Source organism: Gekko japonicus, unplaced genomic scaffold (genome assembly GCF_001447785.1).
Source record: "Gekko japonicus isolate JY-2015 unplaced genomic scaffold, Gekko_japonicus_V1.1 scaffold3440, whole genome shotgun sequence".
In the NCBI taxonomy this organism is placed as follows: Eukaryota; Metazoa; Chordata; class Lepidosauria; order Squamata; family Gekkonidae; genus Gekko; species Gekko japonicus.
The window spans coordinates 127,344-143,596 of record NW_015176551.1 but is presented as its reverse complement, the minus strand read 5'-3'; the positions used below and the strand labels follow the sequence as shown (position 1 = coordinate 143,596).

Genomic DNA, 16,253 nt, shown 5'->3' with positions numbered 1-16,253 from the left:
GGAGGAAATCGAGCAGGTTTGCAGCGCGGAAATCCCTGCTTGGAAAATCCAGGCCGCGCGTAGATCCTCCGGGGTGTGTCTGTTTCATTACCCCGTCTCTCCAAAGTTCAGGGGCTTCGGCTGTCTGTCCCTGAGACAGGTTTTCTTTCTTTCCGTTTGCCCAGAAAGGGAACGGAGCTTGTGGAGTCCTCGTCGTCTGCTTGACGAAACAAACAAACCCCTCAAGCGATCTGGGAGCCAAAAGAAAACCGGATTGTTTTATTTCATTGTGGGGAGGGTGTGTGTGTGTGTGGGGGGGGAGACTTATATATTTTTTTAAATTGCAGTGGGTATGAAACTGCAAACGGAACCAACAGCTGGGAGGTTGGTTTTGCGAAACGGCGAGCAACTTTCCCCCGGGGGCGACGGGCGTTCGTTTTTTGTGGGCCGGTTTCCTATGAAGGTGGTTGTTGTTTTGCCCACAACAGGATACGATTTATCCGCCACGGGCGTGTTAAGACGCGGTGCTTGAAATTAACCAGGCCGGCTGCCTGAAATTGACCAACGAGGGCGTGAAATTGACTTGAGTGGCGAAGGGCCCGCTTCGCAAAAAGATGGGGAACTCGATTGGGGAACTTCGGAGGGAGGGCGGCCCTTTTGAGGGGGGGGGATTTTGAAATCGGTGTCCTCCGGGACCCCCAAAGGGGAGGCTGTGCTTAGAATTGACGCGTGAAGGCTGTTCGGGGTCTCTTTTTTGGGGGGCCCACGAATTTATCAGGACAGACGTCTCTAGCCAACGTTCACCCGAGCTGGGCGCTGGGGAAGGCCCGGAGTTCAATGGAAAAGGTCAACGGGGACGCAGTGTTCCCTCTAAGATGAGTGAGTGAGAGCTAGCTCACAGTTTTTTAGCCTCCGGCTCACACATATTTGTCTTCGCTCAGGAAGGGACGGCTCCAGAGCAAACTAATTTATGTGGCAGCCAAATGGCTCGCTCACCACTTTAATGCCAGCAGCTCACAAAGTAGAATTTTTGCTCACAGGACTCCACGGCTCAGAGGCAACATTGACGGGGACTGCAGTGTTCCCTCTAAGCTGAGTTCGCGTGAGCCAGCTCACAGTCTTTTACCCTCTCCAGCTCACCGATTTTGATCTCCGCTCAGCAACCTAATTGATGCAGCGGCCAAATGCCTCGCTCACAACTTTTAATGCCAGGGGCTCACCAAGTAGAATTTTTACTCACAAGACTCCACGGCTTAGAGGGAAGATTGACGGGGAGCTCTCTTGGCGGAGTTCAGGCCTGCCTTTAGACCTCGGTACCACCCCCACCTCCACGCCAAATATCACAGGCCAAAGTTTATAATCCGAGGAAAACCCCGGGAAAGATCCGCTCTGCGTGGCTGGTTTGCAAGGCTCCCTCTAAGCCGTGGGGCCCGGCGAGCAGAAATTCTGGCGGAGAGCGAGCCCTTCGGCCCCGCTGCATCGATCAGTTCGCTCGGGAGCCCTCCTTCCCGAGCCGAGACAAAAATGGGTGAGCCGGAGGCTAAGGAACTGTGAGCCGGCTCACGCTAACTCGGCTTAGAGGGAACGCTGCGTGGTTAGAGAATATTTGGGGCTCTTGGATAATATTTTTATTTGGGGGGGGTGTCATGGCCCTTCTGGGGCGGCGGGGCGAGATCTCAAACTTTCTCTCTCTCTCTCTCTCCCTTCCCCAAACAACCCCCCCCCCCCAAATCCCTTCTCCTTCCAGTACGATGACTTGGTACACTACGCCGGCATGGACGGGGTCTCTCTGCCGGGGTTTGGGGACCCCCACGCGGGCCGGGCGCTGCAGCACCACGCGCTGAACCAGGGCTCCCCTTATGGGTCCGCGGGAGTCAACCACCGGGCCGGCCTGCCCCCCAGCTTGGGCACCAACGACGCCTTGAAGAGAGAGAAGGACGAGATCTATGGGTGAGTCGGCGACGCGCTCCGTTTCGCGGGTTCCCCCCCCCATGCGAGGCGGGATGGGCAGAACTGGATCGTGGCCAGCTCGCGTCCCCCCCCAGGGGCGACCAGCGTGTAGGAACCCGCGGGGATTTTTGTTTGTTTGTTTGTTTGGAGGCGGCCCGGTTCTTCGCAGTTGGTTCCGGTGCTCCCTCTAAGCTGCGGAGTCTTGTGAGCGAAGATCCTGCTTTGTGAGCCGCTGGCAATTCAAGTTGTGAGCGAGCGGGTTTGGCGGCTGCGTCGCTTAGCTGCCTCTGGAGCCCTCCTTCCTGAGCGGAGACAGAAATGGGTGAGCCGGAGGCTAAAAAAACTGCCAGCTGGCTCACACGAACTCAGCTTGGAGGGACACACCGTGACCAACGCTCCCTCTAAGCTGCGGAGTCTTGTGAGCGAAGATCCTACTTTGTGAGCCGCTGGCAATTCGAGTTGTGAGCGAGCAGGTTTGGCGGCTGCGTCGATTAGTTAGTTCTGGAGCCCTCCCTTCCCGGACCGAGGCAAAAATGGGTGAGCTGGAGGCTAAAAAAACCGCGAGCTGGCTCACACTCACTCAGCTTAGAGGGAACACTGGGCTGGGACCGTTTCCACCTCTCCTTCCCCCCCCCCCCCCCCCGCCCCCCCAAATCTTGCTGAGTCTCCCGAACGGATTTCCCACCGGCGCCCCGATCCTAGGCCTGGCCGTCAAGTTCCCCCCGGCCTTGCTCTTACTCCCAAGGAAGTAAACGCACAGGGCTGCAGTCGACTCTTGTGAGCAACAAAAATTCGACTTGCTGAGCTCCTGGCGTCAAAGTGGGGAGCGAGCGATTTGGCTGCTGCAAGAAATCGGTTTCCTCTGGAGCCCTCCCTCCCTGAGCTGAGACAAAACTGTGTGAGCCGGAGGCTAAAAAACTCTGAGCTGGCGCACACTGACTCAGCTTAGAGGGAACCCTAGGCTCCAGACCCGGCCTCCTGAACGCTTCCAGCTTTAACGCCTGGGGCCAGTGCTCCCTCTAAGCTGTGGGGTCTTGTGAGCAAAAATTCTACTTTGTGAGCCACTGGCATTAATGTTGTGAGCGAGCGATTTGGCCGCTGCATAAATCAGTTTGCTCTGCAGCCAGCTGTTCTGAGCGAAGACGAAAATGTGTGAGCCGGAGGCTAAAAACCTGTGAGCTAACTCACGCTAACTCAGTTTAGAGGGGTTGTGAGGTGGGGTGTGTGTGTCTGGGTCTGGGTCTTACTCCCGAGGAACCCCGCTGGCCAGGGTCGGCAGCGGTCTAAGGCTGCGAGCGAGGGAAGCTGACCTAAAAAGCAAATCTCAGCCGCGGTCGACCGGGCCTTACTCCCGAGTAGACGCGCAGCACAGCGGTCAGGGGCCAGCCCTCCACGCCTAACTCCGGCGGCTCTTAGCAAAGGTCCCCGTAGGACTCCTGGCACGGCCCGATCCTAGGACGGTTTACTCGGAAGTAAACCCCACTGCGCGCCTCGGGACTTCCTTGGTAGTCCTCAGCCAACAACTGGCGTTCTGGTCCGTGGGTCCGTCGCGCTCGGTCCCTGGTGGATCCCTTCCTGGGAAGCCGCCTGGGATCTGGGTGGATCCCCCCGCTGGATCCTTTGGCTTGGGCGGGGGCCGAGGGTCGGTCTTGTGGTTTCTCTTGGCGGATCTCTCCGTCTGCCTGCGGCTGCCGCTCGGTTCCAGTGGGTTTCTTGTCTTCATTGCGTCCAGTGCTCCCTCTAAGCTGCGGGGTCTTGTGAGCAAAACTCCTACTTGGTGAGCTCCTGGCATTACAGTCGTGAGCCAGCGACTCGGCTCCTGCGTAAATGAGCTTGCTCTGGAGCCCTCCTTCCTGAGCGGAGGCAAAGATCTGTGAGCCGGAGGCTAAAAAAGGGTGAACTGGCTCACACTGACTCAGCTTAGAGGGAACTCTGCGTGGGACTTCTGTGAGCGAATGGATCTCTCAGTTGCTGGCGGACGGATCCCTCCCTTCACCCCGTCCTTGCTGCTTCTGTATGTCCTCCTTTCCAGATGGATCTAGTCCTAGGGTGCTCGCTCAGTGCTCCCTCTAAGCTGAGCTAGTGTGAGCTAGCTCACAGGGTTTTTTAGCCTCCAGCTCACACATTTTGGTCTCAGCTCAGGAAGGATGGCTCCGGAGCAGTGTTCCTTCTAAGCTGAGCTAGTGTGAGCTAGCTCACAGGGTTTTTTTTAAGCCTCACACATTTTGGTCTTAGCTCAGGAAGGATGGCTCCGGAGCAAACGAATTTATGCAGTAGCCAAATCGCTGGTTCACAACCTCAATGCCAGTGGTTCACAAAATAGGATTTTTTGCTCACAAGGCTCCACAGCTTAGAGGGAGCATTGGCCGGCCATGCAGGAGAACTCTAGATTTTCCTCTGGGCCCCCTCTCTGAATTCTTAGGACCAGTGGTCCTTCTAAGCTGTGTAGTCTTGTGAGCAAAAATTCTACTTGGTGAGCTGCTGGCATGAAAGTTGTGAGCGAGCGATTGGGCTCCTGCAGAAAATCAGTTTGCTCTGGAGCCCTCCTTCCCGAGCGAAGACAAAAACGTGTGAGCCGGAGGCGAAAAAAGTGTGAGCCTGCTCACACTAACTCAGCTTAGAGGGAACACTGGTCCAGTCTCTCCCCTCACCCCTCACCCCCCACCCCGATCTTTTCTAATGTAGAGAGGAATCCAGAGGAGTTAAGGGGGGGGGGGAAACCCTCCTCTGTTGTGAACACAAAAAGAGACCCCAAGTTTGAAGGGCAACAAATGGCCCAGTCTGAAAAGGGGGATTAAAAAACCGATGGGACCGGCCCGTCCTTTCAAAGACCATCGCTAAAGGATTGGATTCCCCCCCCCCCAGCTTATTTTTTGACTATTCTTTATCGTGATCGAGCTGCAGCTCTTTGAAAGGGTGTGTGTGCGTAAATCCGAAGCAGGGTTCCGGGCAGTGTTCCCTCTAAGCCGAGTTAGTGTGAGCCAGCTCAGAGTTTTTTAGCCTCCGGCGCACACATTTCTGTCTTAGCTCAGGAAGGACGGCTCCGGAGCAAACTAATTGATGCAGCAGCCCACAATCGCTCGCTCACAACTTGAATGCCAGCAGCTCACCAAGTAGGATTTTCGCTCACAGGACTCCACAGCTTAGAGGGAGCGTTGGTTGCGGGTCCACAGAAATGGGCCGGGGAGGGAGGCAAGTGGGTCTCAGTTTCCCATCTGTAAAATGGGAGTAACGGCAAGCCGGCAGGCTGGTGGAACGTGGTTGCCCAGGAGATATAGCTTTGGGAAGGGTTTGGGGAAGAAGCCGTCGGGTGGGAAAGATTTGGATCATCAGCTTCCTGGTCTGACGGTGAACAAAGGAAGCCTCCATGTTTGAGGGTAGTCTATCTGAATATCCGCTGCTCGGCCTAAGCCGTAGGAGGCAGTGTTCCTTCTAAGCTGAGTTAGTGTGAGCTAGCTCACAGTTTTTTTAAGCCTCCGGCTCACACACTCTTGCCTTCGCTGAGGAAGGAGGGCTCCGGAGCAAACTAATTGATGTTAGCAGCCAAATGGCTCGCTCACAGCTTTTAATGCCAGGAGCTCACAAAGTAGAATTTTTGCTCACAAGACTCCACAGCTGAGGGAGCATTGGCAGAAGGCCTTCGTTTTAGTTCTAGTTGGCGGTGGAATGCCGGGCTAACGGGCCTTCGGGCCTGATCAGGTGGGGCAGGGCTATCTTTGGGCAGGAACGCACAGGAACGGAGCTCCGGCTGGCTCCCAAGTTGGCCACACCCAGCAGAAACTCATTAGCATAATAGGCCACACCCAACAGCAGGAACTCATTAGGATTGGCTACATTAGGGGTGTGTGGCCTAACATGCAAAGGAGTTCCTGCTACAAAAAAAGCCCTGGGTTTGGACAACAGACAAGGTAAACAGAATAAGAAGCAAAAGGTGGGTGTGGCTGGATGACCACACTTCTGGTAACATGGGAATGCGGCCTAATAGGCCAATGAGTGGTGCAGTCAGGGGGTGTGGCCTAATATGCTAATGAGTTTCTGCTGCTGGGTGTGGCCTATTATGCTAATAAGTTCCTGCTGGACTTTTTCTACAAAAAAAGCCCTGAGTGGGGCAATGGTTTAGGGAGTGATCCTCAGAAGGTCTCCTCAGAAACCTACTCGGCTGAAGTCAAGGAGGCTTCCTCCCAGGAAAGCCTTTTTTTTTTAGGATTGCCCCGAAAATTCTCCCCGAAAGTGGAGGGGCACAGTTGGTTGCCCAAGACACCATTTGACCGGTATCGATTTAGCTCTGGTGAAGACTGCTTGCCCTGGTGGGTCTCTAATGTCCGTCGCTCGAGCAATGCTCCCCCTAAACTGTGGAATCTTGTGAGCAAAAATTCTACTTAGTGAGCTACTGACATTACATAAGAACAGAACAGAAGCCAATGTTGGATCAGGCCAATGGCCCATCCAGTCCAACACTCTGTCACACAGTGGCCAAAAATGGAGGTTTCCATGTAGGCAGGTGGAGGTGGGTCGTCGCTGCACCACAAAGCACTCATGTGCGGAGGTGATGAGCGTGGGTTTGTGGACGTCTTCGTCGTCCACTTGCATGGCTCCGTGGATGGTTTCGAACGTGGCACACCCGGGGCTCCTTTCAGCTGAGGCAGAGCATCCCCCCCCCCCCGAGAAAGAAGAAGAAGAAGAAGAGATTGGATTTATACCTCACCCTTCACTACCCAAAGGAGTCTAAGAGCGGCTTACAAACTCCTTTCCCTTCCCCTCCCCACAACAGACACCCTGAGGTAGGCGGGGCTGAGAGAACAGCTCTTTCAGAACCATGGCTTGCCCAAGGTCATCCAGCAGGTGCAAGTGGAGGAGTGGGGAATCAAACCCGGTTCTCCCAGATTAGAGTCCGCGCACTTCACCACGACACCAAACGCCTGCATCAATTTACTCTTCTACAGCGATGCTCAAACGATTCTCCCAGTGTGCAGCCAGCCTCCCTGGCTCAGCCCAAGAACGTGAACCTGGAGGGAGCAAACCAAATCCTCTCACCTTGCCCGGCATCCACCTTCCGATGGAGGTCAGGCCTGATGCCTCTGGGAATCCTGAAAGTATCACTATCCCCCCGTATACATCGATGGCGCGGCCTCATTTGGAGTGCTGTGCACAGTTCTGGTCGCCGCACCTCAAGAAAAGAGATTATAGCCTTGGGAAAGGTGCAGAAAAGGGCAGATAAAACGATTAAATGGATGGGACACTTTCCCTATGGAGAAAGGTAAAAGAGGTCAGGGCTCTTCAGCTTGGAGAAACGATGGCTGCGGGGTTGACATGATCGAGGTTTACACGATTACGCATCGCCATAGAGAAGGGAGATAAATAAATACTTTTCTCTGCTTCTCAGAATACGAGAACTCGCAGGCAGCCAACGGAATAGAGGAGCTGTAGGCTTAGAACAGAGCAAAGGAAGTCCTCCTTCACCCCAAAGAGTAATGAACATGTGAAATTCGCCGCCGCAAGAAGTGGCGGTGGCGACAAGCACAGACAGCTTCAAGAAGGGAGTGGAGAAACATCTGGAGCGGAGGTCCATCACTGGCTGCTGGCCAGAAGTTCTAGATGGAACAGTCTGTCTGGGGCAGTGATACTCTGTCTTCTTGGTGCTTGGGGGGCCACAGTGGGAGGGCTACTGGAGTTCTGGCCCCTCTGTGGTTTTGGCCACTGTGTGACACAGAGTGTTGGACTGGATGGCCCACTGGCCTGATCCAACATGGCTTCTCTTATGTTCTTTATGTCTGGGGCAAGTGATGCTCTGTGTTCTTGGGGCTTGGGGGGCAACAGTGGGAGGGCTTCTGGAATTCTGGCCTTGCTGGTGGACCTCCTGATGGCACCTGGGTTTTGTCCACCGTGTGACACAGAGTGTCCGACAGGATGGACCATTGGCCTGATCCAACATGGCTTCTCTTCTGTTCTTATGTCTGGGGCAGTGATGCTCTTGGTGCTTGGGGAGGGGCAAGAGTGGGAGGGCTTCTGGAGTTCTGGCCCCACTGGTGGACCTCCTGATGGCACCTAAGTTTTGGCCACCATGTGACACAGAGTGTCCGACAGGATGGACCATTGGCCTGATCCAACATGGCTCCTCTTACGTTCTTATGAATTCAGAAACTGGCCTGTTGCTTGTTTTCAGGCAGCTGACATGACAAGATAGACTGCTGCTGCACGTGGAGGCTCATTTGTGCGTACTCCACAGTGTAGCTGCTACCAAGGCAGGTAACTGAGGCAGGGGTTCTGTTGAGCAGCCTCAGCCCATTGCTGTGAAACAGACGTTTCCTTCTCTGTGGACTTGTCTACTCCCATTTTTAGAGCCATTTTGAGATGGTGGCTTCGGATGCAAAACCCCTTTTGCTCACAGGGTAGCTTTTGGGGTGCTGATTCGAACTCAGTTCACCAGGGGAGAGCCGAGGGCACAGTAGATTTGAGGCCACTGCTTTCCTTAGAGTTCTTGAGAGACCGGGAGCCGAGAGGCGTTGGTGTGTAAGGGCTGCTGGCATAGCTCGAGGGGGGGCTGTTCTGTTGGTTGGCTGTGCGGTGTGGTGGTTAGGGTGTTAGACTAAGACTCTGGGACAGCCGGGTTCATATCCATGGAAGCTTGCTGGGTGACCTAGGGCCAGTCACGCACACACAGTCTCAGCCTAACCTACCTCACAGGGCTGCTGTGAGGACAAAATGGAGGGAGGAGAATGATGTGATTGGCTTTGGGTGCCTTACTGGGGGGAAATGGCGGGGTGTAAAGGAAGCCCGGCAGGACGTTTTGGAGGTCATTAACTCATTGGGTCACCAAAAGTCAGAATCAATATGACGGCACTTCACGGACCTGATGGCACCTAAGTTTTGGCCACCGTGTGACACAGAGTGTTGGACTGGATGGGCCATTGGCTTGATCCAACATGGCTCCTCTTACGGTCTTATGAATTCAGAAACTGGCCTGTTGCTTGTTCTCAGGCAACTAACATGACAAGATAGACTGCCGCTGCATGTGGGCGTTCATTTGTGCATACTTCACAACGTGGCAGCCTTGAACCGCGATTAGAAGTGGGGTATAAATACTTCAGTCCACGCCACCGTTTTTCCCTTCGTCGCATCCATTTCTCTTGAATGCTTTCCCCCCTGTCCTTCTTCCAAGAGTGCAGCTGCGCATGGTCCACTCTTGTCATTTGATTTGCACGACAACCCTGGGGTGTAGGTATGACAGACGGATGGCGTCTGGCCCAGGCTTGCCCCGTGGCACCTTGTGGCAGTGTGAGGATTCGAACCCAGGTCTCTCCCCGGATTATCGTCCCGGCCTCTCGACTACTGCACCGCACTGGCATCAGTCAAGTGCGCATAGAACATGCCCCGCATTGCATGAGTGGCCCAAAGCATTTTGCAATCTAACCCAGGTTCTTTTTCATTAAAAAAAAAAAAGACAGATCGATTGCATAATCGATGTGGTGCCCACCTCGTGTAATATGGTGACATGCAGTCCAGATTCTCCCGGTGCAAACTAGTTTCAAGTCGCATTGCTGCCCCCAACATTCTCACCGCCTGATGTGGCCATTTGTGTTTGGGGGCAGTCAGCCCGCCTCTCTCTGAGGGTGGTGCCCACCTCGCCAGGAGGGAACCTCTGGGTGCCTCCCGGGTTCGGATCCTGCAACGCTTGGCCTAGTTGCTCCTCCGGAAATACAATAAAATAAGAGTGTGTCGAAATGGGCTCTGAGCCCTTGGATGCAGGAAAGGAAGGAAAAGAGAGAGAGAGAGAGAGAGAGAGAGAGAGAGAGAGAGAGAGAGAGAGAGAGAGAAATGAAGGTGGTATGTATGGGGAAAGATGAATGTGGGTGGGGTGGGGTGGAGGGAGATACTATCTCTGAGCAGCCTGTAACCAATGCTCCCTCTAAGCCGTGGAGTCTTGTGAGCAAAAATTCTACTTTGTGAGCTCTTGGCATTAAAGTTGTGAGCGAGCGATTGGGCTACTTCACAAATTAGTTTGCTGTGCAGTCATCCTTCCTGAGCTAAGACAAAGATGTGTGAGACGTAGGCTAAAAAACTGTGAGCTAGCTCACACTGACTCATCCTAGAAGGAACACTGCCTGTAAGCAAGGCTGTGGTCAGATGGGCAGTTTGGCCTGATGCAGTTGCTTTTCCCTAATCGATTAGATGAGCTGGTTCACATAGCCACATCTGGCAGCCGTTTCCCGGTCGTACTCACCCCCGTTGTAAGACAAGTTGGAGACAGAGGCCCTTTCCACATCTGCCTGCCACTCCGGATTTTCTCAGTGTCCGAGTCGAGGCAATTTAAGCCCACAGCAAAACAGCATCCAAATAACCCCAGGGCAACAGCAGGTGGAAACTGGGCTGACCACTGAAGGGAGGGAATGTGATGCAGAATGGGGGAAAACCCAGAATAAAAAGAAGAAGAAGAGATTGGATTTATACCCCGCCCTTCACTACCCAAAGGTGTCTCAGAGCAGCTTACAAACTCCTTTCCCTTCCCCTCCCCACAGCAGACACCCTGTGAGGTAGGTGAGGCTGAGAGAGCTCTGAGAGAAACTGCTCTTTTTCAAGGACAGCTCTTATCAGAACTACAGCTTGCTCAAGGTCATCCAGCAGGTGCAAGTGGAGGAGTGGGGAATCAAACCTGGTTCTCCCAGATTAGAGTCTGCGCACTTAACCACTACACCAAAGGTTGGACTCAATTTTAGTGCAGAATGGGGGGTGGGGGGTGGAACCTGGATTGAAAAGAAGGTTGAATTCAATTTTTAGTGCCGAATCGCTTGGAGAACACCGCGGTGGACATGGATTAAAAGGAGAGGGCAGAAAGGGCTGTAGTAAATAGACACCCCGTTGTAAGGCAAGTTGGAGATGGAGAGTAAATAGACAGTAGTTGAATTCTGGTGTGAATGGATCCTCGCGAATGCGTTCCGCGTTTCCGGATTCTGAACTCCCCCGGTGCATGCTCAAACTGGTTTGGAAGTGTGAACCTTTAGTTCCGGTTTCGCCGTTCTGTTTTTTTTTTTAAATGGTAGAGCATATTCGCATGGGCACCCAAGAAATGTTTTCCAAAAAAAGGTCCAAGATGTGGGTTTTTTTAAAAAAAAAAAACATGTGAGCTGCCCTGAGCCTCTGGGAGGCTGGGATACAAATCAAATAAATAAATAAATAAATAAATAAGGACCAGACCACGTGCTCAGTGGTCGACACGCAGCACTAATCTGAACAGTCGACCACGGAAGAAGCACGTGGTGCGGCCAGATCAGGGCGGGAGTCTGACCGAAAATCCCCATCACAAAATGCGGCAGAGCAATTAGGGACACGCCCGAACCACGCTGACCTGCCGGTCTGTCCGCAGCCCAAGACAGCACCGGGATCTTGCGTTTCCGAGGATCTTAAAGATTACTTGGAAGCAATGCTCCCTCTAAGCTGTGGAGTCCTGTGAGCAAAAATTCTACTTTCTGAGCTACTGGCATTAAAGCTGTGAGCGAGCGATTTGGCTGCTGCATAAATCAGTTTGCTCTGGAGCCCTCCTCCCTGAGCTGAGGCAAAAATGTGTGAGCCAGAGGCTAAAAAACTGTGAGCTAGCTCACACTCACTCAGCTTAGAGGGAACACTGCAGTCGGAAGTAAGTCTTCCTTCTTCTGACCTAGGTAGCCCAGACTAGCTTGACCTCGTCAGGTTTTGGAAGCTAAGCAGAATCGGCCCCAGCTAGGACTTGGCTGGGAGACCTCCAAGGAATACCAGGGTCGTGAGGTAGAGGCAGGCAAAGGCAAAGCCACCTTTGACCGTCTCTTCCCTTGAAAACCCGACGGGGTTGCCATAAGGCAGTCGAGACTGGAGGACACTTTCCGCGACCGCCAAGTCTTCCTTGTTTCCGTATACTGCTCTTCGGGTCAGGCGCCCAATCCGGCAAGAGTTGTAGCGCAAATGGTAAGCAGGGTTACGCCTTCCAGGGACACTTGAGTGTAAATCTGCATCGCCTTTTCAGAGCCAGTTGGGCCTAGTGCCACATCCCTTTGCGTATTTACTTAGAACTAGGGCAGAGTTCAGTCGGACTCGTCCCTGAGTGAACGCAGTGACGGAAGTTCCGTCGGGACAGCTGTCGCCGCCGAAGAAGAAGAACCCGTTTCACGCAGCCTGCGAGCTCAAGCAAGCTCTGGTTTTTGCCAACAAATGTAAAGCTCGATCCTTGCAGGAATCGCGTGCTGCCTTTTGGGAAAGCTGGAAAATATCACACGGGAGGGCAGCTGAAAGCCAAGGTTTCACACTTGCTCAAAAGCAAGTCTTGCTATCTTTTTTTTAAGAGTACCAGCATCTAACATTTGGTTGATTTTGCTTGGTATATTTAAAATCAGGGACGCGAGGATGTTCAGCCAGATTCCGACACTGCACGTCTCTACCCCTCCGCCCGGCCTAACTGGACTGTGTGTCTTCACTCCCGCAACGCCTTCCAACTCTGCCTTTCAGAGGAGAAAGGTGAATGCGATGGGGAGGGAAAGGAATTTGCCCACTTCGTAACTCTCACCCCCGCCCTTTCCTGGCCAGCAGAAAGAAAATAAAAAAAATATTCCAGATCCTCCCCTCTTTACCCTACTGCGGTTCTTCTGTAAACGACCGGACATTTTATATTCCTGCTCGACTGAGGGTGCTTTTGCGAGTGGCGAAATGTTTGCGGGGCTGAAGCGTTTGTAGGAATGTCTCTTTCAGAGGGTGAAGAGACAATATTTCTAAAGGCCTGGCGACGGGGACCGAGAAGGGTGCTGCGGCCTGTGCACGTGAACTTGGAGAAGCCGTGGACCGCCGTCCCCTCCTTGTGAAACAAGTTCCCCCCCTTGTCAATGTCCTAGCAGGCCGGAGTCCTGGGTCATCCCGTTCTCAGGCACGCATGGAGGAAAGGACGTCTTTCGGTGTGGCTTCGGACCCTGGCTAGTTCTAACGCTGGGGATAGACATTGGGCAACAGCCAGCAGTTACTAAATCAAACCGGCATTCTGGCCAGCCTGCGGGGAAATGCAGAAACCTGGGTCTACAAAAGCATCACTTGGGGAAAAGGCCTAGGAGACCTTGATGGATTTCCCTTCCTTTCGTCTTTGACTGGCGTCTTACGGTTTGAGGCTTTCCAGCCGTCTTGACAGCGAGTATTTCCCCCCCCACCCTGCAAGACATAAAAGTACTCTGCCCACATTTTCTTCCACCCCCCAACACCCTACCCCTAAATCCCTGGTTACATCTGGTGATGGTTTTAATTTGCAATTCTTGCAAATCTGGAGAGAAAGAAAGAAAGAAAAGGGGGGGACAGAATGTTGCACGATTCCGCCTCCCCCCGTCTCCCTTTCTCCGCCTCTCTTAACAGGCGAGATCTGAAAGTTCCGTAGAGACGCTCACTTAACAGTTACACAGCGCTGGACCTCTGCTACAAATATTTGCGTAGCATATGGTGCGTGAACTTGTATAATGTATAGCCGGGAACACTCTGTCTCTCTCTCTCTCTAGTTACCCATCCAGATCTAGGGGGGGAAAGTGTGTGGGGAAGACGGAAGGGACAGACGTCACTGGCTGGAGACATAAATCACACCACCGGATAGAGGAGGAGGGGGTTCCCCTCCCCTCCAAAGGAGGACTTTGGAATAACCGTCACCCGAGCAGAAATAATTTCTGATGGCCCATAATGACTTCTTGGCAGAGGGAGCCCCGTCTACATTTCCCCCTCGTCTTTTCCTCTAGAACAATCAGACCCATCAGCTGTAGGATCGAGAGCTCCGGTTTCAAAAGGTGTGCGGATTTGCTTTTTCAAAAAGAAAAAAGCGTTTCCCCAGGAGCTGGTTCATGCATTTGTGCTTCTGGCTTGATGAATGCACATGACACTGCCTCCTACTGCATCCAGGTCAATATTGTCTGCTCAGACTGGCCGACTCCGTCACCTACCACCAGGTCCTTTTTAACTGGAGATGCCAGGGACTGAACCTGGGACCTTCTGCATGCCAAGCAGACGCTCTTCACACTGAGCCACAGCCCCAATTCATGGCTCTCCAGGGTCTCAGGCAGAGGTCCCGTCACCTACCACCAGGTCCTTTTTAACTGGAGATGCCAGGGACTGAACCTGGGACCTTCTGCATGCCAAGCAGACGCTCTTGTACTGAGCCATGGACCCTCCCATGAATCATGAAGCTGCCTTATACTGAATCAGACCTTCACTCCATGAAGGTCAAAACTGTCTACACAGACTGGCAGCCGCTCTCCAGGGTCTTAGGCAGAGGTCTTTCACATTCCCGGCTACCAGATCCTTTTAACTGGAGACGCCAGGGATTGAACCTGGGACGTTTTGTGCACCAGCAGATGTTCCACCATTGAGCCACAGCCCCTCTCCGACACCGGTGTGTCATTGTAACTTGTGTGTGCAAACTGCTTCAAGTCCCCTCAAAGGATGCTTGTTGATGGACCAGCCAGTTCACACCTTCAACTGAAGGTCTTTAAGAGTAGGAACTGTATATGGTTTCATTTCCTTAAGATATGCATATCCTGTCTTTCCACTGGGAAAGATCTCAAAAGGTGCCGACGGTCATTCGAAAACAGCATAAAACAAAATATAATATATAAGGGCTGAATGGATTGATCCAAGGTAGATGTTGTCTTTCCATTGAGTTTTTCTCCGATTTATGTGGCTGTTCCTCGCCCAGGTTGACACTTATGTACACGTTCAGTTTGGTGTCGCGGTTAAGGAGCGCGGATTCTAATCTGGGAGGACCGGGTTTGATTCCCCACTCTTCCACATGCAGCTGCTGGTGTGGCCTTGGGTCAGTCACAAGTTCTCTCAGAGCTGTTCTCTCAGGAGCAGTTCTCGAGGGAGCTCTCTCAGCCCCACCTACCTCACAGAGGGGTCTGTTGTGGGGAGGGGAAGGGAAAGGAGATTATGAGATGCTCTGAGACTCCTTTGAATAGTGAAGGGCGGAGTATAAATCCAATCTCTTCTTCTTTGTTGTGGCCCCTTGCCTGAAGGCTCTCACACTCCTGGCTTTCCGCAAATAATGCAAAGCTGAATTGTTTAGGAGGGTTTTTTTTGCACAGGTAATGGTAGGGTTGCCAATCTCCATGTGGGACCTGGAGATCTCCCACTATTACATTGGATCTCCAGACACACAAACACATGAAACTGCCTTATACTGAATCAGACCCTGGGTCCATCAAAGTCAGTAATGTCTACTCAGACTGGCAGCAGCTCTCCAGGGGCTCAGACAGAGGTTTTTCCCATCACTTACTGCCAGATCTTTTGACTGGAGATGCCGGGGATTGAACCTGGGACCTTCTGCATTCCAAGCAGAGACTCTACCACTGAGTCACTGCTCCTCCTGAGAGACATCAGTTCCCCTGGAGAAAATGGCTGCTTTGGCGGACGGACTCAGTGGCATGGTACCCTGACGAGGTTCCTCCCCTTCCAAACCCTGCCCTCCCTAGGCCCCGCCCCCTAAATCTCCAGGTATTTCTCCACTTAGAGCTGGCAACCCTAGGTCATAGGGCTGTAGTGTAATGAGATGGTTCAGAAAGTTGCATCGGCAGGGCTATTTTGGGGCAGGAACGCACCGGAACGGAGTTCCGGCTGGCTCCCAAGTTGGCCACGCCCAGCAGGAACTCATTAGCATAATAGGCCACACCCAACAGCAGAAACTCATTAGGACTGGCTACATTAGGGGTGTGTGGCCTAACATGCAAAGGAGTTCCTGCTGCAAAAAAAGGCCCTGGGTTTTGACAACAAACAAGGTAAACAGAATAAGAAGGGAAAGGTGGGTGTGGCTGGATGACCACACTTCTGGTAACATGGGGGTGCGGCCTAATATGCTAATGAGCCGTGCTGTCAGGGGTGTGGCCCAATATGCTAATGAGCTCCTGCTGTTGGGTGTGGCCTATTATGCTAATGAGTTCCTGCTGGGCTTTTTCTACAAAAAGAGCCCTGTATGTAATCCGCTTTTGAGTCTCTGTGACAAAGAACAAAGAACCAACAAATATATGCACAACAATCCTGTGAGGTAGATCTCTTTGACTCCCCTAATCGGCTCTGGCTAAATGTCTCCTTTGGCGTGGCAGGCACCCCCTGTTCCCGTTGCTGGCCCTCGTGTTTGAGAAATGTGAATTGGCCACCTGCTCTCCCAGGGACACCTCCGGCTCCTATCCGGGAGGCGACGTCTGCTCATCGGATTCCTTCAATGAAGACATTGCTGTTTTTGCCAAACAGGTAGGAATTCCGAAGGGACTGGGTGAACTGCGGGCTGGGGGGGGGGGTTGAGGGGATTGTTGGCTGACTGGCGTGACCGGGGGGGGGGGACA

The 16,253-nt window shown here is 53.0% G+C and overlaps 1 protein-coding gene and 1 non-coding gene across 2 annotated transcripts in view; one reads left to right on the top strand and one right to left on the bottom strand.

Annotated features, from left to right (window-relative positions):
- The window catches only part of LOC107124085 (homeobox protein meis3-B-like), an 82,256-nt gene that overhangs the window by 4,282 nt on the left and 61,721 nt on the right, over nt 1-16,253 (top strand). The window contains exons 2-3 of the mRNA XM_015427474.1: nt 1,727-1,929; nt 16,014-16,161. Coding sequence (XP_015282960.1) covers nt 1,727-1,929; nt 16,014-16,161 — 351 coding nt within the window. The remainder of the gene's footprint in view (nt 1-1,726; nt 1,930-16,013; nt 16,162-16,253) is intronic.
- TRNAS-GGA lies at nt 15,207-15,278 on the bottom strand. Its single transcript has one exon. It is a non-coding gene; the product is annotated as a tRNA-Ser (tRNA).